The following is a 24,132-nucleotide window of genomic DNA, read 5'->3' on the forward strand; positions in this document are numbered from 1 at the left end:
ATGTAGGAGGGAAATGGTCACATGCTGGGGGGATACATCTGAGGAGCCCTGTTCTTTATACTGCTGCTGAATAGTCTCCTTTGATGGCTCCAGTTGCAGGGAAGCTATAGATAACAGAATAGTTAAGGAATCTGGATGATACAGTTGTTTGGGACTGAGAGAGTGGGGTTGTCACGAGAAAGCTCCCCCTCCTCCCTCCCCAAAATCAATGGAAAAAGTTGGATCTGAGCTAAGAAACAAGTGACTGAAGGTGCTACGAGCCCCAGAGGCAGCAAGGGACAGGCAGCGTTTACCCCCTTAATATTCCTTTTGATGGATCCAGGCTATCCCTGGATGAAGGGACAGAAAGGGAAGAGAAAGAGGGAGATGATGAGGGAAAGCCATCAGACACTTTGACACACTGAGTATCTCTTTCTATGAGTGTGGGACCAGCGCTTGGCTAGGGAGGCAGCCATTTCCTTGCTAAGCCATGACAACACAGTACATGAAAAACTTCCACTGGGCATTTGTCCTTGCCCCCTCCCACTCCATGCAAAGTGTGGGCCTCACATCCACCTCTCCTCACTGAGTGGAAGGAATTTGGGAAAATGAAACCACTTCTGGAGGTGAATCCAAAATGGGGCCTGCCATGGATGCTAGCGTGGTGTCAGGCCCAGGATGTGACTCAGGAACTAGACCAGCGGTTGTGGTTAATTCGTGTTTTATTAGGGTAATGTCCAAACAAAGACTGCGTTTTCTCATGAAGCAATACAGGTCCTGCGGCATTGGGAGAAAGTTGACAGAGCAAGGGACTTCTTCCCGCCTGTTCTTTAAGAAGGGGCCAAACGGGCGCGCAATCTTTCGCTCCTCCTTAACTGCCCCTCAGGTACTGCCCGCCTTCCCCCCCTTCTCTCCTGTCTTTTCAGCTGTCTGCGTGTGCGCGGTGAGGGGGGAAGCATCACCCCCTCCTCTTCTGAAGTTTCCAATTCCAGGATGGGGGATAGGGGAGGGGCTGATGGTAAACTGCCTCCCCGCTTTTCGGCTGTGAGCAGCCCTCCCTCTTCCCCCTCTTGCTCTGAGCCTGAAAGAGGGGGAGGCGTGAGAATGTCCAGGGAGGGCTCAGGCTCCCCGTTGCTAAGCGACCTTATCACTGGCAGTTCCTCTGTTTCGTCTTCGCTCCAAAGGGGGGAAGTTCCTCCCCCTTCCCTCTGCCATCCATCCAAATACTCTTCTCCCAGCTCTCCGGGATCCAGCTCCCCGGGATTGGGACCCCAGCTCTGCCTTCCGACACGCGGCCAGTGGGTTTCCTGTAACTGGGCTGCCATAGTCTTCCCTGCTGAGAGACTCATCCTCAGCGCCAGAAGCCATCCCTTAAGAAAACAGGTCCTCCCCACTGAAAACAGGGATGTTTGGTTCTGGGAGAAAGGGATCCCCCCCTGCCCTGCCTGAGACCTGGTACCTAACCTGGCAATATGGTTAAGTAAAGGTGAGCCTCCGCAGATTAGAAGTGTAATCGGGAGGCAATAGACTCCTTTCCCTGAGACCCTCAGTCCAGATTGTTTTCACTGGGGTGGAGGTCATCGAGAAAACAAATGGTAGAGGGGCTTGGGACCAATTCTGGCTACCTCCATGAAAATATAGCACCGATCTGGACAGCTTGAGCTATTTCACGTCTCCTCCCTCCCCACTCTAACTAATCACTGGGAGAAGAAGAAAAAGAAGAAAAGGTTCCAAAGAAAAAAGCCTAGGCCACTGCACTCCCGGAGAGGAGATACAGGAGCCAGGTGCTGACTCTATTAATTCACTGGAGGCAGAGTCAAGACTGGAAGTTGAAGGAAGGTTACCTCCTTCTGGCTGGCCACTGAAAATTTGTTTCACAAAAGGTGCCTTTTGCCTCCACCTCCAGGAAGAGTTAATGCTTGTTTGTATGCTCCACTTCTCTGCTGACTAACAAAGAACAGATGACATACATATGATCAGCTGTGGTGGACACCATTATGAAGCCAGCATGGTGTGATGTTTAGAACATTAATTAGAGTGCTATTTAGGAATGTGGAGACTCAGGTCCAAATTCTCACTCAGCCCTGAAGCTCACTGGGTGATCTTGAGACAATCTCACCCTAACTTGTTTTGTCAGGGGCATGGGTAAAGAACCATATATGTTACCCTGAGCTCCTTGAAGGAAGGATGGGATATAAATGTAATAAATAAAATGGCTCTTCAGAAGCAGTGTACTTTGGAATACCAGATAGCGGGAATGAGAAACAGGGAAGGTCTGAAGTCCTGCTTGAAGGTTCTAGAGATATTTGGTTGGACACTTTTGGAAAATAATACTGGACTAGATGGGCTAATTTAGCACGGTGCTTATGCTAAATGACTCTGCCAGCAATCCTCCCTCTCTAATCTTCATGTCATTTTCTCCAAACAAAACATTTCCTGAACCATCCAAGTCTTGAGTTTGCCTACAGCCCTGTTACCCTCCAAAGTTCCCTTCTAACTGCACATTTATCAAGCCCTGCCTTTTTACCTTCATATATACAGAACTGTTTCAAGGAGGATCTCTGTTCTATCAATGGACAAGACAGAGGTACTGTTGGTGGGTGGTGCCAGGTCCAGTCAGTTCTTGATGGGGTTGAGCTCCCCCTGAAGGAGCAGATACAGAGCTTGGCAGCACTTATAGATCCAGCATTGTCACTTGAGGTCCATGTGGTATTCATGGCACAGAGTGCTTACTTTGTGCTACAGCTGGTTTCTGGACGGGAATAACCTGGCCATAGTCATTTATGCTCTAGTAACCTCTCAATTAGAGTCAGTGTGGTTTAGTGTTGGCTTAAGTCCTGGAAGACCAGGATTCAAATCCTAACTCACACAGAAAGCTTGTTGGGTGACCTTGGATCAGTCACCATCTCTCAGCCTAACCTACCTCACAGGCTGTTGTGAGAACAAAACGGAAGGGGGGGCACTATGTATATCAGACGGAGTTCCTTGGAAAAAAGGTGGGATATAAATGTAAAAAATAAATATTACTGTAATGTGTTCTATATAGGGCTACTGTTGAGCTGTGGCAAATTCTAAGCGATGCAATTTCTCTGAATCAAATTACACAGATTCTGTGGGGCCGGCACAGGCTGCATATACACTACCAGCCCCAATTGAAGGATGTCAGTGTTACCTTATAAAGACGAAACAACAATCAAGACCCACATATTTAATGGAATGCATCTACTGTATCTACCTGTCTAGGCCTTAAGAGCTGCAGACTCTTCTTGTTATTCTGCCACTGGGTGTAGCCAACTGTGTGGTGACATGGAGTAAGACCTCTGTGGTGGCATTCAGTTGTGAAATTCTCTCCCACTGGAAGTGTGTGTGGTGCCAGGATTATTATTTTTTCCTAGCACTGCTAAAAAAACACACCACTTCAGGCCTTAGGGGAAAATCAACGTGATACGACCAGCTGCAACTTGTGCCATCTGCCTGCGGTATTTGTTATGGTTCTGGCTTATTATGGTTTTAATGTTGTTATATTTCTTTTATTGTTTCAACGCATTTGTTGTAAACCACCCTAGGATCTTAACTGATAAAGGGTGAAACTGAGTAAAAAGAAATAAATTTATTCATTTACTCAATTTAGAAAGTGAGTAAATGTATAAATAAAAAGGATGGTGGTACAGTGAGATAACTGAAGAAGGCTCTCCAGCCAATGGTAACACCTCTCCAAAGTATAGTTGCTGCCACAGTAGCAGGTTTGGCACCAAACGGAGAGGGACTTTTTAGGCCCCGAGTAGATCGATCTTTTCAAATGCAGAAACCACAGTAGGCCTAGGTCAATTATGTGTGCCGTTTGAATTAAATCTAGGTTAGTATTAACATTTTAAAGCTTTAAGTAACATTTTATCAAATATTACCTACTTTTATGTTTAATTTTTAAACTTTAGTCACAATGGCTATATTCAGACACAAAGACAAACTATGGTTTATCACTGCAGGAATGCTCATGCGTTTTGTCCATAACCCCAGTTCAGCATACCTGCAAGCTTTATTGCTGGTCTTGGACCGAATTAAAATAAATTCAATTCAATACCTGCAAGCTTTCTCTTCCATTCTTAATTAACTGCAGTTTTTTGTTTGATCTGAACCTGGACAAATGGCAGTGAATTTATGGTTTACAAAAACAAGCCACTTTCAAACGCTGATTTATGAAGCTAACTTGTTTATGAAACTAACTACACCACAGTTAAAATTAACCAGTTTAGCGATGGACGTCATGCTAAACTGTGGTTAACTGAAAGTGGAAGTGGACACTTCCAAACTGGTTCATGCGGCTGTGGCAGGAATGAGGAGGGCAGGAGCACCGAAGCCCAAGCTCACCTAGGCTATTTCAGTAATGATAAACCACAGCTTATATTTATGTCTGAATGTAGCTGGTGTGCTTAAATTTAAGCTTTCAGTATTTTTTCAGGAACTTGCACAGTAATGAGTAAAATGTGTTTTTTCTAAAATGTAAAAAAAATCATTTTTCATAAATCAGCAGAAATTTGTCCAAAATTACTACATACACATTTTTCTCCAAAATGTAAGATTAATTCCACTTACTGTGATGGAGTTGCTGAGCTTTCATTATCTTTGTCACTTTTTATCATTTGTATTTTACCATAGTATAATGGATTTCCCAATGACTGAAAAATTGTCAGTTTTGTTTTCTGAAGATGACTGCCAACTTCACATTCAAAGACATAATCATCTTTTATTTCCTATCAAAGAGAGAAATATTTATACAAGCAGCCAATCTCAGGAGGCTCCTCCAAGTTGCAAATTAAAATGAAGTTAATTTATTTATTTATTATACTTGTATACCGCCCCATAGCCGAAGCTCTCTGGGCGGTTTACAGTAACTAAAAACAAATACAATTTAAAATACATCTTTTAAACAACAATTTAAAACACAATTTAAAAATTTAAAACAATATAAAACACATGCTAAAATGCCTGGGAGAAAAGGAAATATTTATTAACCTTCTGCAAAGCCCTTAGAGAAAAGACAGAATTTATCAATTTCTTTCTTTCCACCCAAATCCCTCTTCTGACAAAGAATCTTTGGGGGAGGGTGGGTGACTGGATTTCTATAGTGAAGCATCACTTCCTTCTACTCAGTCAATGCTCTGCCTGGACTACTGTAAGAGGGAAAGTGCCAGTGGCTTTAGGCCTGTCTCCAAACGGGTTCCCACTCAGCCATTACTTGCACTGTTACACAGAGATCAGGGGGCAGAGAAAGCTGGTAGGCAGGCAGCTATGGGAGTGAGCTGCAAAAGACGGCTTAGCAGGTAAGATCCTTCCCCAGTTGCAACTGGACAGTTGCTTTCCAAGTTAGCCACACAGCTGAGTCAAGCTACAAATGCTCATGCCTTCCTTAAGAGTCTACCATATTCCTTATGTCCCAATAGTGAACACAAGAACTTATTCTGCTGAAGCTCAGATATAGACCTGCATGTTTGTAATCCCAGCAGATTCATGTTCTGCAAAGACTTAAACTTCCTCCTCCTTGGTGAATTACTGAACTTGAACAGCTGTAAGGCATCTCTGCTCTGGCAGGGCATTAATGTGTATCCAACACAGGCTAGCAGTTTGAGCGATGGAAAGATCCTCGTCTATCCAGTTTGTCCATTGATTTTAAGGGATCTGCTCTAACTTGGGCATGACCACAATAATATACAGGATATGAATGACAAAAAATAGGGGGAAAGTGCATTTAAGGTAGCATAGCCACATAAAAAAATAAAATGTGTGATACAGGCAAAATGCCGAGTTATTTTTCCTACCCTATTTTGAGAAGTTATTGCAGATAGAATAGACTCAATTTAGTTTAGGAGTTTCCTATTCATTTCAATAGGAGTAAATGAGATGCCTGAGTTGAGTTTCAGTTTTTTTAAAATAGAAAACAGGTGGTGGTAGAGATGAAACATCACAGGACAAATGACTGCATAATTGATGAGATCATGGAGTATGAAGTGGTTCGAGTTTGCTAAAACAAAACTGTTAATGGGTCTACAGCAACCTCACTGATTTGGGAGGTTTCACTGGTCAAATCCCCATGTCAAATCCCCTGCCCTAGAGGCAGTCTGCTTCTGACACCTAGCTTACGACAAGAATCATAAAGACAGCAGACTACTAATGTACATTGGTTTAAGTCACACAATATACACCAGCATCTGCATAGTTACATTTTGGTGATACGCAGCCGAACTCCTGAGAAACTCACAAGACCAATTTCCCCATTTTTAAAAATAACGATTTGAAATGATTTCTAGAACCTTCCCTTAGTTACCTAAGCACATTCAAGTACTGACTGTTCTTTGTGTTCTCATCTTTTGGAACAAGAATTCTCTTAATTACAGAAATCAACTAATACTCACATGAGCTGGCCAGACGCTTGGTTGCGAGTCATCAGATTTGATCGATTTTTCCACTTTGGCGTATTTTTCCACCTTCAGAAATATTTAGAGCACAGTGGATTAAAATGAGAATGGACATTAGCAACATTATTGATTGATGTAATGTTTTTAATTAGCAATAAAACTATTGAAGAAGTGGATAAAAAGTGTTACCATCCTTACAATTAAAAAAAAATTACAAGCATACTGATGGTTTAGAGTAAAGATGACAAGATCCTAATAAGGATTCTCGAGTTATGATGAGAAAAAATGATGGGAGAAACCCTGACACAAGTTTTCTGTCCAGTTTTTATACACATCTTGACAGATTCCTTCCTTTTTAGACATAGTACATAATTTAATTAATGGCTATTATTACATTTTCACTTATTTTAACATATCTTACAAAGCAATGTAATTCATCCGATTTCAAATCTGTAAGTTTTCATTTTAAAATGTTATTCTACTTAAACTAGCCAATTTACTCATATTCTTATGTTTAGAATTTGCCTCCTTTTCAGAAGTGAATGACAATGGGTTGTATCCAATGAGGTGCTATGTTAAAAAGAGTTAGAGCTGTATTGTTAAGCTAATGGGTCCTCTTGCTCAAGCAGATCTTCTTTCACAAGAGGTTCCAGGAGCGGACAGTTTGTACTTATGGGCCCTTGTGCTAGTAGACTTGACAGTGCTGGATACCACCCTAAGACTGAAAAGTTATATTCATCGTGCCAAGTTTCAGACACCTAAAAACTTACATCCACTTCAGATGGTGCCGTCAGATAGGTAGGATTCTGTTTCCACATGTCTACACACTGAAAAAAAGATATATGAACAATCACTGTTAGAATAAATATGTTTACTTATCTAATTTGTTGTCTTAAACTTCGTAAAATATGCATACATTTCCAGCTTTGGAAATTTTGAGGTCATACTGTTGGGCGCCTTTCTTTTCCTTTCTTTTTTGCAAATAATCGAACAACCTGAGCTGTGGTGGTGTTGTACAGTGAGACACTTCCTGCTGTCGATTCAGATATGACTTGGAATATCTCTTGAAGCACCTACAAGACATTGAACATAAGAAGATGAGCCCTGCTCAATCAGGCCAGTGGCCCATCCCATCCTGCATCTTGTTCACACAGTGGCCAACCAGATGCCTGTGAGAAGCTCGCAAGCAAGACCCAAGTGCAAGAGCACTCTTTACTCCTGCGGTTTCCAGCAACTGGTATAAAATATGAATGGAAGGAACACTGAGCATCTGGACAACTTTTATATCCAGTACGTCAAGCACTGTCTGGACAGGCATTCACTTTCCTCTATGTATGGTACCAGGTATACAGCAAGGGGCTTCCAGTTCTGATGAGACAATGTGGCCAGCTAATTGTCATACCTTTCTCTCTTTTTTTCTGGTTAATCCAAAAGCACCCCAGCAGCTTGACTGCACTGCCATCTGCTGCTGCATGAACTAAAGCCCAAAATGCCTCTGGGAAACTATGGGATGTGATGAAAGACTGTCATTCTAGTTTCCATGGACATCATATGGGAAAAGATGACTGTCCCATAGGCCCATAAGGGCAGTCATTATTTTTGTGTGCAGTGTCTCTGGAAAGCTAGGGCATTTCAGGGCCAGGAAATGAGGTCTCAGTTCCTTTCGTGGCAGCAGGCCACCAGCGACCACATTGCCTTTGGCTTAATTAAGGAAGACAGACCACAGCCACACTCTTCAGACACCTCACCTCATAGAAGAAACTCCCTCATCTGAGACAAATTAATACACATGACTCATTTTGAATGTAATGGGGGGGAGGGGGTAATAATGATTGATGAATTTGGTCATGGAACAGGATCTGAGTGTGAAATTAGGTGGGGTAAATTAACTGAAAAGGAATTATTTGGGTGATCTGGGGAACGGGTACAAATCGACTGAATAATTTATTTCAGGTGATCTGGAGGGGAAATTAATTGGCTTAACTTCTCTGAGAGATGTTGCTCTGTTTTAATCTTTTTACGGTGTAATCCTCCTGGTAGTTACACCAGGCTGAGGAGATTCAGGATGTGGCCTAGCTGTGGAGGAAGAAGGATGACAGTGCAGCCAGACTGCACCGGCAAGAATTCGCAACCCGGGCACCACTGCAGCAGCACTGGGGAACTCTGTCGCTACTGGGTGCAGCTAAGGCTTAGCTGGCACAAGGCCTGAAAAAAGGATATTCTGGGGGTTTGTCTGGGCAGAACCAAGGGGAGGGAGACTTATGTCACATCCTGGCCCTGTTCAGCTCTGTCCTGCATCCCCCAGTCCTGGCAGATGCTGTGATGAGCGAAAGGGTGGCAGATGGAAGCATGCATTGCTTTTCCTTCTGCTGAGCTCTGCTGGTGGAGTGAGCATGCTCCCCTCCCCCAGGCTCCTGAACAGAGGGAAGATGTGGAGCCCCTTCCATCGCCTCCAGTCTAGCCAGCCTCGTGTTCGGTTGCACCCTCAGTTTAGTACCTGTTTCATTGCTTTAAGTATGTTTTTAACTGTTTTATTGAGAATTTTAATTGTTTTTGTAAACCACTTAGAGGTCTTTACATTCAAGCGGTATATTTATTTATTTATTTATTGTATTTATATACTGCCCCATATCCGAAGCTCTCTGGGCAGTTTACAGTAACTAAAAACATTAAAACAAATATACAAATTTAAAAACACATCTTTTAAAAACAATTTAAAACACAATTAAAAAATTTAAAACAATTTAAAACACATGCTAAAATGCCTGGGAGAAGAGGATATAAACTTTGTTAAATATGTAAATACATCTGCTAATTATTTCTAAATACATAGTGTATGCAAATTTGGGATTGCATCCAGCAAGGTCTTCCTGTTGGACAAGGACTTCTGCCTGTGCAACAGGACTTCTCTCCCCATGCCCCCCCCATCCTGCTCCTGAGGGTTGGGGAAAACCCCAGAACAGTTTTGGGGATGTGGGGGGAGAAGAAGTCCCACTGTGCAGGCAGAAGTCCTTGCTGCAACAGGATGATATGGTTGGATACAATTCTTTATGAAAATTTGTGCCCTCTCTCTCTCGGTACTGCAGTCCCTCTAAAACTTACATTCACTCAAGCTTTTCAGTAATACAATTCTGGGGCCTGCTGAGTGGATTCACTTTTGAAATTTTCATCACAAATACGTGTGACTCTGAACAAAATGCTAAGGGTTTTTGGTTCTGGGAGAAATTTGCTACAAATATTCTAGGTCATTGAACAGATTTTTAGGACTAGCTAAAATATTTTTTAAAAACTTAACAAAAAATACTTTTCCCCATTAAAGGCATTCTAACCAGATTTTTATACAGTTCAGATTAAAACTTCCCAATACCTTTTCATTGGGCGAGTATTCATTTTCTGCTTATTATAGAGAAGTCTGTTTGTTGTGCAGGTTACTGCAATCGAAGGATCCAGACACAGAGGTTCTGCTGTAGCCAATATAAGTTGGCTTTCTAGTAGGAGTTTGTCCTCCTATAATACAGAGAATGTTCTAAAATGGCAGTAAAGACTGCAATCCTATACACATTTTACTTGGGAGTAAGTCCCAGTTAACTAATAGGACATTTCCAAAGAACTGGCTGTACATTATAAATATTTAAATGAGTATTTACAAGTATTTAAATAGTATTTTTGCCGCTAACATAATTTGATAGTTGAATATATACACAGTGTGAAACACAATTGCCCCAAATTGACATATCTCTTTCAGTGTATACATTTAAGAACTACTATTGTCCTTCCTAAGGTTTGAAGAAGCTTACACAAAATTTCCATTAACAGAATCTTCAGAAGATGCTACCCATTTGAAACTGGAGATTGTGCATATGGGCATCACTGAAGAATTAAGAGTATGCACACCAATCATTGTCTGCCATCCACCATATCAAGGCAGACAACAGGTGGGATCAGACAGAATTCTACTTTGGGCTTTTCAACCACCTGCTTTCTGCTGCATCACCTTGTGGTCACCCCCAAAGCTGTTTTGAGGTTCAGGGGGCCCTACAAAATGGTATAGGATGCGATATGAGGGTCCTGAACGTGAAGGGAAAGGAAAACAGAGTACAAATAGAACTCGCAGAAGAGACTTTCTGGATTCTGCCCAATGTTGATATTAATGAACAAATCACATATTCTCACTGAGGTGGCAAATTGTGCCTAGGCTGTACTAATTCAGACTGCATGGTGGGGGCTTGCATAAATGTTCCTTTATACAAATGTTTCTTGCACAAAGAATATTTGATGTCAAGGAGAAGGGTTGTAAACTAGACTTCTCCCCAACATGCTAGTTTTCCATTCTTATCTGGATGGATTTCAAATATCTAACCATCTAGGGCAGAGCACCAAATCATATGAGCCCTACCTATAGTCTGACATAACAGAGTCCAGACACAGCCTTGCCACCAGTAAGAACTAGGCATACTCAGCTCCTAGTAGTCTTATATGCCACTGAACAAGCTGGGCTTTCCTGGGGCTTGAAGATCACATTGCTCCAGAAATTGTTATCACAACACACCATAACACTAGTGAAATATCACAGTACTAGTGAAACCAATACTACAGTTGCAACATTTGTTACCTGTGTCCATTTGTGGTTGTCACTTGTAATGGAATGCACATCACAAATCAAAGTCTAGAAAAATGAGGTAAACTTTTTATTACGTATGCAATATAGGATTTCTAAATATGAGCTTCAGGATTGCTTTTCAAAAATTGAGCAATAAAAATGCTGCAAAACACAAAGAGCTTACCTGCATTGTTGGGCGCAAAAGAATGTGCTTGCTTTGGTACGTTGGAGATTTCAGATTACCGGATTGTCTATAGTCACGTATTTCTGTTATAACACATCCACAATGGAAAATATTTATCTGTTTAAAAGCAAACAAAATTGTATGTCTCACAAGATAATTATAAATTTTTTCTCCAGCAATGCTGTTAATTTAACAATGCTCTGTTCTCACAATTTCCCAACAAATCATGCTCACTGTCATACAGTCTATTTCCCATACTCATATAAGATTCTTGCCAAGTACAATATTTGATTTCAATAATTAAGAGTTATTTTCTTGTTTACATAACTTATTATGCTGATGTACTTATTGCATTAAGTCCCATCTCCATAGCACAACAGCTTCAGAAGTGGAGTTATTGATATCACACCAAAAATAGTTAGCACAAGCCATAATTTGCAAAAGTTCTTCAAGCCAAGCCACCATTTTAATTTTGATGTATCAATCAATCACAAACCACATCAATTTAGACATTAGGTCAAACCACAGTTAAGATTTCTCAACCATGCTTTGGTGTAATATCTGAACTGAGCAGGTGAAAACAACCAGTGCAGTTTAACAGCTACCTTGTAATTAAACTGAGGCATGGCGATTTTAAAGAAGATCCCCCTAACACAATACAATTTTGTCCATCAGCAAATGTCATAATTCTACAAATTGGCTTCCAGAGAGTATGGTGTGTTTGGACACCCAATTACTACTATACAGCAGTACAACTACTTCCTAGTACCCTACAAAAGCCAAAGAACACCCTTGCAAAGTCTTTCAAACCTGAGATTTTTCTAGGAGATCAACCAAAATAGGAGGCAGCTCTTCTGCATCCAAATATTCAAGCAATTCTCCCTCTTCATAGGGAAGCCGAATAGTTTCTGAATCTGCATTAAAACCAAAGAATACATTTCCTGTAGTTATCCGTTTGCTTTCCAAGTCACTATTATTTATTTGATTTATATTCCGCCCTTCCTCCCAGCAGGAGCCCAGGGTGGCACAATTTTCCTTTCTGGCTAAAAGAAGAAAAACATATTTAGCTTCTAAAACTTGTGATTTTCACATGCTACAAGCTACCTCATGGTAAGGAGAGACAGATTAAAAATGTTTTAAACGAATGAATTACCTAGACCAGAGGTGGATAATCTTTTTAAGGCAGAGACCACATTAATCCATTGTCAATTGGGGGGGGGGGCAATATGTCAAAGTGGGCACAGCCAATGTGTATAAAAGCAGGTGTGGCCATTTCTTTTTTAAAGGACCAACTTTGGTAGGTCTTGGGGAAAGGGTAACAATAACCCTTTGGCACTGCATCAGAACACCCAAGGGCAGTCAGTGATTTTTTTAAAAAAATTACAACCTTCTTTTAAAAATGAAAGCATTTTGGAAGGGTCATAAGGAGCACAAAAAACTTTTTGGGGGGCAAAGGAGAAGTCAACAATTTAAAAAAGTATAAATTAATTATTTTCAATGACCACTTTGAGGACATCTTGGAGGGCACACAAAAACTTCCAAGGGGGAGGGGTGGATACATCCCACCAGGTAGCACCCTGATCAAGAGAAAGGCAGGAGTAACCTTTCTTCCATTCAGTAAAGCAAGGCCAAGTTTATGAAAGAGTATTTCCAAAACGCACACCAAGCACACAGAAAACCCAAAGATCGTATGGCTTTTGATAGTTTTCATCTCTGTCAAAAACAGTAATGGCACAAAAAGATTGTTTAAATCAGCCACTCTAGGCACTACTTATTTTCAGGCACAATCAAGGGGTTAACAGCTATTTAGTGTTAAATTTACCTGACCCATTCTTCCCTCTGAGCATCAGCGAGTAACCTTCACTTCCTGGATACAGGTTCACTACTAGGCATGACAACGTCTCTTGCATAACCAGCTTCTCCAACAAATTCACACTTCGCCTCAGCTTCTGCTTTAAATTGGGCGGCACTCATGAAAATAATGAATATGAAACTAACAGCATTTAGTAACAGCCTTAAATTAATGAATACTGAAATGTAACAGCTATTTATCATAATTCTCTCACTGAGTCTACCTTCGTTTCACAATTCACATTTTATTTTTATTTGTTTATCTTATCAAGTCTGAAGGACACATCAACTAGAAAAACCAAAAGCATGGCCTATTCTCCACAGCTGTGGAGTCGGAGTCATGGAGTTGGAAGCAATTTTGGGTGGAGTCGGAGTCGGTAGAAATGTACTGACTCCGACTTCAAAATAAAATTAATATTTTAATATTAATATTAATTTATTAATATTAATACATTAATATACATTTGCCATTTATGAAGAGTCAGAGTCGGAGTCAGACAGTAGAAAAATAGAGGAGTCGGACAGAAAAATAGAGGAGTCGGAGTCGAAGGTTTGACATACCGACTCCACAGCCCTGCTATTCTCATTTCTTTGGAACTTTTTTTCAAGAAAGCTCTTAGCTGGCCAAGACTATAGATGCTTAGAATATAAGTAAAAGTATTAGATTCCAGAAAGCATTTAAAACATATTGGAGATTTTTACCTGACTTAAAGGACTTTCTTACACATTATAATGCGTCTTCTGCATAAAGAATCTTAACCTGTGATTATGATTGGATATATGTATATATTGTATATGTATTTTTCATCTCATCTGCAAATCAGTCTACATTTAAAAAAAAAATCCAGAGTGTTATCTTTATTTATTGGGAGAGAACGGCAAATTTAGCCTTCCTTCCCAGCTCCGCTTTGGAAGCTGGGACACAGGATGGAAGGTTATCTAGAGAGTTACATATTACAATTAAAGTATAACATGTATAGAGAAGTAAAATTTCCAGGAATTTTGAAAGCATGGGAAAAAAGCGTTTTTTCCGGGTTTTTCCAGAAAAAAATGGAACCTTTTGGAAAAATTGAAAAAAATGTAATAGCACTTTTTACAGATTGAAAGTCACTTTGTTACTTCAGGAACATCAAATGTAATTATGTACAACTTGGTTTGGCATACAATTTTCACATTTGGTATATTAAAAGTACATTTTATTCAAACAATTATTACAAATTGAATTTACTTTAAATTTTTACTTTTTTTGTAACAAATGGATCTACAAGATCCTGAACTGTAAGGAACCTCTTTTGTTTTGCCAGTTTATGAGGAGCAGGCAAAAACAATTTAAAAAACAGAAGAAACCATCAACACTAATAACAAAGAAAATTATTTATGTCTCCACTAGTCCTCCACAGTGTCAAGCAGACATAAAGCATCCATTCCCATAAAAAGAACTGAGGAAAAGGGGAGGACCAGGATTCAATGAAACATTTTATTCATCATGCTAAACCAAAACATTCCATAATGTATTTTTTCTTCATTTTTTTCAATTTTCCCAATTTTTCAGAAAAAAACAAAAACAGCTTCGGAAAAAAACATTTCCCCCCCCAAAAATTTTCTGTTTTTTTTCCAGGCCTTCACATCTCTAGACATGAACAAATAGACCCTCATGCCCTGCCCCAATGCAACACATCTCACAATGTATGAGAACAGCTAGAGCTGTTCAGTGGCACTGAACTGAAGGATTCAAGGATGGCAAGGGATAACAAATGTAACACAACACTATGAAGGAGTGACACAAATGACTAACACCATCTTTGAATAAAATATTATGTTAATAAATCTAACAATTCTTATTTGAAAATTGGGTGCTATCCACAGCTGCCTGTCTGCAAGTGGAACAGATTTCTGCTTGTGCAAAAGAACTTCCCCTTCCTCTCCTAACCCCTGCAGTCCCTTGCATGCCGTTCCAAATCTGTTCTGGAGAGTTGGGGGATCCTCCAAGTAGATTTGGAGTGCTATCGGGACTGTAAGAGAGGAGGGGGGAAAGGAAAATTCCACTCATGCAATATTGGTTATCATCCACCTTGTTTAGTTTTGACCAGCAGAATTCAGCAACATCATGAATAAATGAAAAGGATTCAGAGAGGTATGACACAACCAGATGATAAATTATATGAAACTAAAAGTTGGACTTAACTGTATAATGATTTTCTGATGGGAACTGGGGCAGACATGAATAGATTAATTCCAGTTCCACTTGAAGGCAGACTTAATCTAATAGGGGAAAAAAAACTTGTCCTTCTGGGAGACAAGTCCCTCCCAGTCTTAACTAATGGCTAAAAATCATACCACAAATAACCTACGTAATTATAGGAAATGAGAAAAGCAAGTCTGACAGACAATGGGGTGCCCTGGGAAACCCTAACTAACGAACTGAGGCACTACCATGCAACTGCAACTGCAGGGAGCACCCAACTACACCATTCTTGGGTACAACAGTCTGCTCCTGCCCTCATCAACCAGAAGAACATTTCACAGTCGTTCCAACTTTCCATCTTTGATCAGTGAAGGGTGGAGTGGACAGGAATGGGATTCCAAAAACAGTACTGGTGTACAGGCATTTATTGATCCCTTCTGTAAGACGCTTGGAGCCCAGCAGGACTTCAGGCAATAAACACAAAACAGCAGCTCTATCCATAATGGAATTGGCAGTCACAGCTTTTTTTTGGGGGGGGGTGTAAAATGTTTTTATTGCACTTCAGATCTTCCAGGATGCTGCTGAGAGTTGCTGCTGCAAGTGGTGTTGTCATATATAGAATAAAATTCCACCAAACAGCATGGAACGTGCTGGGCTTAGCCCTTTCTTTGAATGTTTGATGTTGAAGGATCATTTGCTCAAAAATGGCAATATTACAAACTTTTTATACCACAGTGAGAGGTTCAAGTCTTGGCACACGGAATTCTGGTGCGCACATGCACACACACACCAGGGACGCACACACACACACGCGCACACCCCAGGGACTCTGATGCACACAAAATTGCAAATGTGCCCCCAGGCACCCCACTTCCCTCACCAACCCCCACATACACACAAACACAATTCTCCCTAGTGCCTCCAGGCACTGGCGTGTACCAGTTGCCATGAGTCTGCTAACGCTCCTCACCTGGTCCTGCACGGCACTACTGTCCCACACTGCTGCTTGCCCCTCAACAAATGGTGCCACTGCACAACTCCACGCAGCACCTAGGTCGCCTCCACATCTAGGGCATTCAAACGTTCAACAGTTCAAAGGTTGCTGTATCACCCCAGTGTTGATTGAATTACACTGGTTGCCAGTTGTATACCGGGCCCAATTCAAGGTGTTGGTTTTAACCTTTAAAACTCTATACGGTTCCGGCCCAGTTTATCTGAAGGAGCGCCTCCAGTATCACCAAATATGCCGCCAAACAAGATCAGCCTCACAGGACCTTCTCTCGGTCCCACCGACTAAGACAGCTAGGTTGGTGCGGACCAGGGAGAGGGCTTTTTCAATCGTGGCCCCCACCCTCTGGAACTTACTTCCCTTTGACCTTCGGCATGCCCCCTCCCTGTTGACTTTTCGCCGAGCCTTGAAGACCTGGCTCTTCAGGCAGGCCTATGGGATCTCTGGGGTGGGTAAGGTTTTACACTGTATTAATGTAAGATGGTCTTCAGATGAGATGTTATGATATTAATAATGTGATGATTATGTATATGAGCAGATTGTATTTTATATTGTATTTTATATTGTACGTCGCCCAGAGTGTCCGTTCAGTCGGACAGATGGGCGTCTGCTAAATAAAATTTTATTATTATTATTATTATTATAAATAAGAGTTTTAGACTGTATTCACTACAGTGCATTTTCATAGAAGCTTGCCCTGTCCAGAATTACAGTCTCTTGATCATTTTACAAAAGAGTTTCTCCATTTACTTCCTAGCCATTCCTGAATACTTACACAACAACTCCCATCATCCATGACCATAGGCTATGCTGGCTGGGGCTAATGGGAGGGTCACAAGTTCCCAACCCCATTCTTTAAAGGAAAGAAACATTTAGCATTGCTTCTCTAACAGAAACTCAAATTCTACCTGTCAACTAACTAGCTAGCTGGAGGGGAAACTGCATGATAGAAGCAGTCCTGTTGTCACTCAGATACTGTTATCTGCTCTGCTCTCAGATCTGGTCCGGGAAGTAAGTGCTCTCTGCCCCACCACCAAAGCCATGATAGCCAGAACCACCACTAAGATTGGTGTAGGGGAAAGGTCAAGTGGGGTCTATCAGAGGTCTAGTGCAGATTGCCAGAGAGCATGGAGCAAGTGCTGGGTAAATAGATTCCACTTACCTTTATTTCAGGCTCTTTATCACATTCTTCTAGATACAGTTCGTATAATTTTTGAAACACTGCTTTTCTAAAAACGGAGGGGAAAAACACAACTAAGTAACAATTTTGTGTACTAAAGTAAACAAGCACCACCAAATAATTCTTACCTTCCACTGGATAAATGTTTTCGTTTGGGGGGCCTCTGTCGTGCACTTTCAATGATATACTAAAAAAAGCAAGACACACAAATAAGCTTGGTGCTGCACAGTTTAAGAGCCAAGGCATGCTAAAAATAGTATGTATGTGTTTACATTAAAATAAACAGAAAGATGGATAAATCTTTCTCTCTCTGAGAGAAACTTTGTCAGAAAGTTTATTTTCTGCACAGTGTTTTGAACTACTGGAGAAATTTTAGTAAACAATTCACATGATTATTAAATGAAGTTTCAAACTATAACAACTGATAAGATTTACTATTATAAGTTCATCTTCTGCAGGGAATTGGAAGAGATCCTCATATAGGCTGCTGAAATCACTGCTCATATACTAAACTGAAATCATGTGCCTTGTGGTGTGGGAGAACCCTCCCAGTTCTGGGGCAAAACAAGTAGCAAACTCCTAGGAAAAAACTGACAACTATACAACACTCTTAAGGCATATCTCCAAACTGGAAGGAACAGTACGGTCCACATTCTTAGGTGGAGCCGAAAGTGAGAGCGCAAGACAGAGTGCGAGATGGACCCTGGTACATAAAATCCCTCAGAGCACCCTCAGGAAAATAAAATCTCACTACACCCAGCAATGAGACACACTACCGGGATGGGTAAAATTCTGCAGTCAAGGAGGGGATCCTTGGACGATGGTTCTGAGAGTCTTTCCTCATTTCAGATCCAGCAGGGCACTCCAGTCTCTGTTCTTTTGGAAGACTATAAAGGATAAGGAGTAACATCCTGAATAGCACTGCACTGACTGCACCATTTCAATCGCCTGTATCTCTACCAGATGTTCGACTGCTTGCATAACCAAAGAATGCTTCTCCTTTCTGCAGGACCTTGGGGGACATAATCAAATAGTTCAAAGGAGAAAACACAAGCTCCAGAACATAGGATGTATTACACACCCATTGGTGAGAGGTGGAGAGGTCATTGTTAGAGCCATCCCCCCAACAGGAGTGAACAGATGTCATGATAGTTGTTGCTTCCTGCTCCCTCTCTGGGCACTGGAAGAGAACAAAACCAGGTCTGCTGGACTACAATCAGAAACCATTCCATGGAGTCTTTGTTATGTCCCTGGGTCTGTGGGAAACTCTGAAGAGATGAAAGGAACAACCACTTTGTTTAAGTCCTTTCTACTCATCCCTCTTGTCACCTCATGGAAGTGAGTTTTGATTTCCTGAACCACTTGCTTCCCTTGAAGGGAGCAGCAGACAGGTAGGCCTTAGATTTATAACCAACATTCCTGTTCTTCAGCCATGGTTGTCAGCAATGCACCTGGAGATTAGAGCATCGACAACAAGAATTCCCACTTTTTATCACCTTGGGCACAATATCTGATGCACACCTTTCTTCTGCAGTCAACAGGAAGCCGAAACCCTGACTGTAAGAGTTAGGCAGGACTGGAGCCTAGAGCCACTTTCTCCCACACAAGACAAGTGATTTGAATTTAGCATAACCGTGCTTAGAGGAGCAACTTGTCAGAGAGGATCACATCTCCACTGCAGGAAAATCCCTTCTGCAGCAAGCCAATGTTTAGATGTGACATACTGCACAAGTGCTCAAGATGTTTTCACAGCAACACTACAACAGTATCACAGGAAGATATACTAGCACAAATTTTGCAGAATTAGGGGACCTGGGAAGTCATGCAATTTGTAAAAACATGTTGACAACTAATGGGATTTTTTTTTAAAATAGCTAAAATGAAGCATAAAACCTTTGCACGTTATCTTATATGCTAATAATGAACTCATTTTTTGAGAGTGGATCCTTATGTAGCTAAATATCAGTATTCAAGAGGGAGGTATAAACAGGCTTGGAAGAACCTCAAGTTTTATGGAAAAGGACTGCCTTCAAGTTGATTCCAACTTATGGCGACCCTATGAATAGGGTTTTCATGGTAGGGGGTAACCACACAGAAGTACAAAAAACAAAAAAACCCATGAGGATTAAGTCTGCTCAGTGCACAGAGAATGTTGGCTGATTCTTGAGCAGGGGAAACAGGAGAGGGAGGGGAAAAAGGCATGGCTGGAATCCTGAACAGGAAGGCTCCACTTTACAACACTATATTGAGAAGCAACCACCGAGTTTAAATTTAGAGAGAAGAATTTCAGGACTGACCGAATCACTGGTTGTAACGATCTACCAGGATATCAAGAAGCTAAAGTGAAATGGATAATGTGGTAAATGCCACACAAATATTAATCCTCAAGTGCCACCCTTTTAATTTTATTATCAAGAACATTTATTTAAAATATATTGCTAGCTATTTAAACATGTCCTACCATCCCTCAACATGTCCTAGCATCTATATTTTAACATACTTGAGATTTCATTATTCAAGAGAACAATATATAAGCAGTAAAGATCAATTCAACATACTCAATTACATTTTGTACTAACATTACCAGTACCCTGTATTGTGATTTAAGCAGCAAAGCTTTACCACAGCAGTGCATGCATTACTTGTGGGGTTGGGGAGAAACACACACACAGAAGGTGGTTAGGTGATTGGGTAGCTAGATGCCAGCTGAAAGACAGATGATACTGCATTGGAAATTACCAAATATATGTAGACCTCTAATTAAAAGCCCATTTGATTAATAGTCTAGTTCCCTGCAGTGTTTTGATTGCCTTGGGAGACAGCTGGGAAGTTGGTTGGCAATACAATAACCCTAATCATCAACAAAAGTATTTTGTGTTTGTTTAAAAACTCCCCAGGTGAGCTAATGAGCATCATTTCTCCTGTTAAGGAAAGGAACAGTAATATATGGCATAAGTTTTCTTCCTCTATTCCCTATTTGGAGGAGTGGCACTATTTTAAGAGCTCTTTCGCCTCTTTTTAGCTTGGAATTCTATGCTGCTTTAAGATTTTCTATTGCTATGACTGACTCTGGCACTTGTTTTTACTATACTTCCTTATATGTTCAATTGTATGAACACTGAGAGGGAGCTCCTTTGAAGATGCGCTCTCAGCACCAGTTGTAAGCACAGATTGACATAATGACATCAAGTATTGACAAGTGGACAGGTGGGACAAATTGGCCCCTAGATAGGGAGAGGGGTTGGAATCAATTCCACACCCGTCTCAGATAATTTTTTTGTTACTCCCAGGAGACACATCCATCTTGTTTGTTATTTGTTTCACTGGAAACCTTAGAGATTGCTATCAGTAATAATAAGAACTGAAGTGAAGATAGGAGCATTATTTTTTAAAATCACATTATGGACAGAATCCTGTGTTATGTGAGCTGGTTTCTGCAGGACTTCACCTTCCTCTACTCCCCCTGCAGCATTTTGTGCACCCCCAAAATCTTCAGAGCAGATTATGAGGGTGCACGGAGGGCTGCACGGGAAAGAGAGGATGGCAAAGTCCTGTTGCATGAGCAGAAGTCTGTTGGAAGTGTTGGATACAACCCTGTATGTAGAAATAAAAAGGTTGAAAAAGAAGCTGCTTTTTGGTCCACATGGTTAGAAGAATAACTGCTATTCAGATTAACCTTTTTTTTTTTTTTTTTTTAAAGTTAATCAGTATTACATTGGTCAATTCTGCAATAACTGACAAGTAGAAAGGTTAACCTTAAAATATATTTGGTAAATAAACCTTGTATTTCACTCAAATTTTGTATCACAAAAAATGTAAAGGGGGATTGGGAGTTCCTAATATTGAAACCTAATATATGAAACCAGCCTCTTAAACCCATTTCCATATTTCACTGGCAAATCCTGATGTATCTAATTGGTGTTCATCCACTGATAGAAGGCTCTTTGATACAGCGAAACCTTCTGTGAGCAGATCAAAGTGATCTTCGGCAATTCTTCCTCCCAGGTCCCCCCAGTCCAGTCCAAAAGGTTAGGGAACCCTTCAAAACCCATATGAGATGGCACAGAGGGGATCAGAAATCACCAAAGATTGCTTCAATTTCTCTTCCGTTGACAGAAGGCTCCACTGTATCAAATCATCTGTCAGCAGAAGATGGACACAACTGGATATAGCCCTAAAGCAAAACATGAGTTCTTTAGGATTCTATATGGTTCTAGGAAAAAACAATATATATACGCTACTATGTTATAATGGTAATTTGGTGCAAACTGAAATCTATTCTTAATAATGAATTCTCACGATATTCATCAATAGTCTATAAAAATGCTTCAATATTGTACAACAGTGTTTCACAAACTGGGCGTCAGGACCCACATCAGTGGGACTTGTGTCACTTTCAGGTGGGCCTCAGTGCCACAGCCTGCCCAATACCTCCTCATCTGCCTATTCTATCCCCTAGCCATGCCGTAGCCTACTGGTCAAGACCAATGCCAGCATCAGCAACTAACCACATATTGAGAAAAGGTAGCTGGGAGAGAAAGTCAAGGGTGGAGGAGGGATAGAAAGTCTCCCTCCTCTGAGAGAAAGGGGCCAGAGGATATGTTGAAGGAATTCAGAAAGTGAGATAAAATTTACACACACACACACACATATACACACACACACACACACAAAAGGAAAGCATAAGAAAGGAAAGCTGTGATAGGAGGAAGGGGTGAGTATAAAAGGATCAAGGAGGAGGGATTAAAAAAACTGGTGGGTGGGGAAATAAGTTGAGTGTGAAAGAAGAACCTGAGAGGCATATAGAGGTGGGAAGGGATAAAATAAAAAGCCTTCTCCACTTAAGAGTCTCTGGATCAGCAAATCCTCTATGTTATTACATAATGAGGAGACTATCACAATACCATCAGAGCAAATGTTTGTATTTAGCTTGAGTAAAGCCTAGCTACGGAACTCCGTGCCACAAGGAAAATGCTATGGCAAAGAACTGAGCAATTTCCAAAGATTCATTAGATATCAGCAGAAAATGATGTCTGTAACTGCCAGCTAATTATGCCAAACTGCCTCCATCTGCCACAATTTTGTGACGGGCCCTCCCCCTGCACAGTCATTTTGTAATTGGTAGGCTTCAGTAATTTTCAGATGTCTCAAGTGGGCCCTGGGACCAGAAAGTTTGTGAACCTCCGTTCTATAATGAACAGATGCTGAAAATACACTTCTCTTAAAAGATTTTTCTAACTGGTGGGTCAGCTATTTATACTGGAAAATATTATCATAAATGACTATTTTTTCATTTGATGAAGTGGTATTAAAAATGAAGATTATTGGTTTAAATTTAGTATTTTACATTGAAATCACTGTGTTACAATATGGATGTCAGATTTAGTTATTGCTTTATCATTTGCACATTTAGGATGCTGTATCCAGACCATACATTACTGTAAAAACTACTATTCTGTCACCATGGAAACCATTTTAAAAATGGGGGAGGGGAGAAATTTAAAAGGAAAGGCTTTAGGGATTCTATTATTTCATATTTTCAAATAATCTCGTTCACCACTTCTGGCAAGTGAGATGAACCCAAGGCTTCCTCCCAACCTGGACATAAAGAGGAAAGGGGAACCCCATCCCCCTCTCCAGCTCTGAAATTTGACTGAAACTTGGGATTTGTTTTGGCTCTGCATTTGCCACAACAAGGCTCTGCCTCCTACTTATGGCTCAGAGCTAGAGGAGGGAGGAGGGGGCACATGGGCTCACCTCTACACATCACTGGCACCCTTGTGCTTGGGAGTGCCCATTAGGCATAGAAGCAAAGCAAGTGAAGCACCTCTGCCTTTCCCTCTCCAGCAAGCCTCTGCCCACCCCTTCAGCTTTCAACTATTGGAGGTTAGCAACTCCTTTTCTGCTCCCTTCCCAGCTTGAAGTATAGACACATAGTTCTACTTCTCATTTACATCTTAAATCAGATGAGGTGGTGAAGATTCTAAACCAATGGAGCACCGACAGACTGGATGAAGGCCAAATAACCAAAGCTTAATCCCAACAGTGGGTGGTTTATCTCCCAGGACAGTGGTGCTCAACCCATTCTAGATGCTGCTGCTGCACTTCCTCTAAAGCAGGATTAGCTAACCTCTGAGCCCCCCGATCTAGCCCCCCAAGCAATGTGGACTACTGCCTTTGAATACAGTTCAAAATCTGCAGTGCATTCAGAATACATCTTCTGGGCTGCTAATTAAAACCACATCTTACTTTCACTGGAATAACTTCACTTGCTCCTGGATCATTTTTGCGGTTCAATTCAAGACGCTACTGTGTGCCTTCAAAACACTACATAACTTAGCATCTACGGACTTATTGGATCATCTTTCCTCCATGCCAGTCTACCCAATCACCACCATTATCATTTGAGGCTCTCCTCTGGGCGGTGACCAGGTACAGGGCTTTTTCAATTGTGACACTCCACCTTTTGAAGTCTCTCTACAGGGAGGCCTGCCTGGAGCCCATGTCTGTTTAGTACCAGGCAAAGACCATTTTTATTTTCCCAAGCTTTTAAAGCATTTTAAACCAATGTGAAAACTCATATTTGCACTCTTATTTACTAGTTAAATTTTATCTGCTGTTTATCTTGTTTATCTTTTGATTATTATTTTTCTGTTTTCTTTATCTTTACTGTTAACTGCCCCAGAAGCACTTGTGTGCTGAAGGTTTGTAGAACATAAATGCTAATATTA

The 24,132-nt window shown here is 40.9% G+C and overlaps 1 protein-coding gene across 13 annotated transcripts in view; it reads right to left on the minus strand.

The window, feature by feature from the left end:
* SUPT20H (SPT20 homolog, SAGA complex component) overlaps positions 1-24,132 on the minus strand; it is a 56,987-nt gene that overhangs the window by 20,633 nt on the left and 12,222 nt on the right. For 10 of the 13 annotated variants that reach the window (XR_009764404.1, XR_009764403.1, XR_009764407.1 and 7 more), the window contains exons 4-14: positions 17,530-17,588; positions 17,384-17,450; positions 12,999-13,128; positions 11,987-12,090; positions 11,177-11,293; positions 11,005-11,058; positions 9,760-9,899; positions 7,309-7,465; positions 7,163-7,219; positions 6,390-6,461; positions 4,573-4,730 (exon numbers count right to left, since the gene is read on the minus strand). Coding sequence is in view for 9 of the 13 variants with exons in the window: in XM_061639067.1 (XP_061495051.1) it covers positions 4,573-4,730; positions 6,390-6,461; positions 7,163-7,219; positions 7,309-7,465; positions 9,760-9,899; positions 11,005-11,058; positions 11,177-11,293; positions 11,987-12,090; positions 12,999-13,128; positions 17,384-17,450; positions 17,530-17,588 (1,115 nt within the window). In the remaining 4 variants the exon portion in view is untranslated. Of the gene's footprint in view, positions 1-4,572; positions 4,731-6,389; positions 6,462-7,162; positions 7,220-7,308; positions 7,466-9,759; positions 9,900-11,004; positions 11,059-11,176; positions 11,294-11,986; positions 12,091-12,998; positions 13,146-17,383; positions 17,451-17,529; positions 17,589-24,132 lie in introns of those variants that run through there. The other 3 variants (XM_061639123.1, XM_061639041.1, XM_061639095.1) reach the window with 2 other exon arrangements.

Source organism: Rhineura floridana, chromosome 1 (assembly GCF_030035675.1).
Source record: "Rhineura floridana isolate rRhiFlo1 chromosome 1, rRhiFlo1.hap2, whole genome shotgun sequence".
Classification (NCBI taxonomy): Eukaryota; Metazoa; Chordata; class Lepidosauria; order Squamata; family Rhineuridae; genus Rhineura; species Rhineura floridana.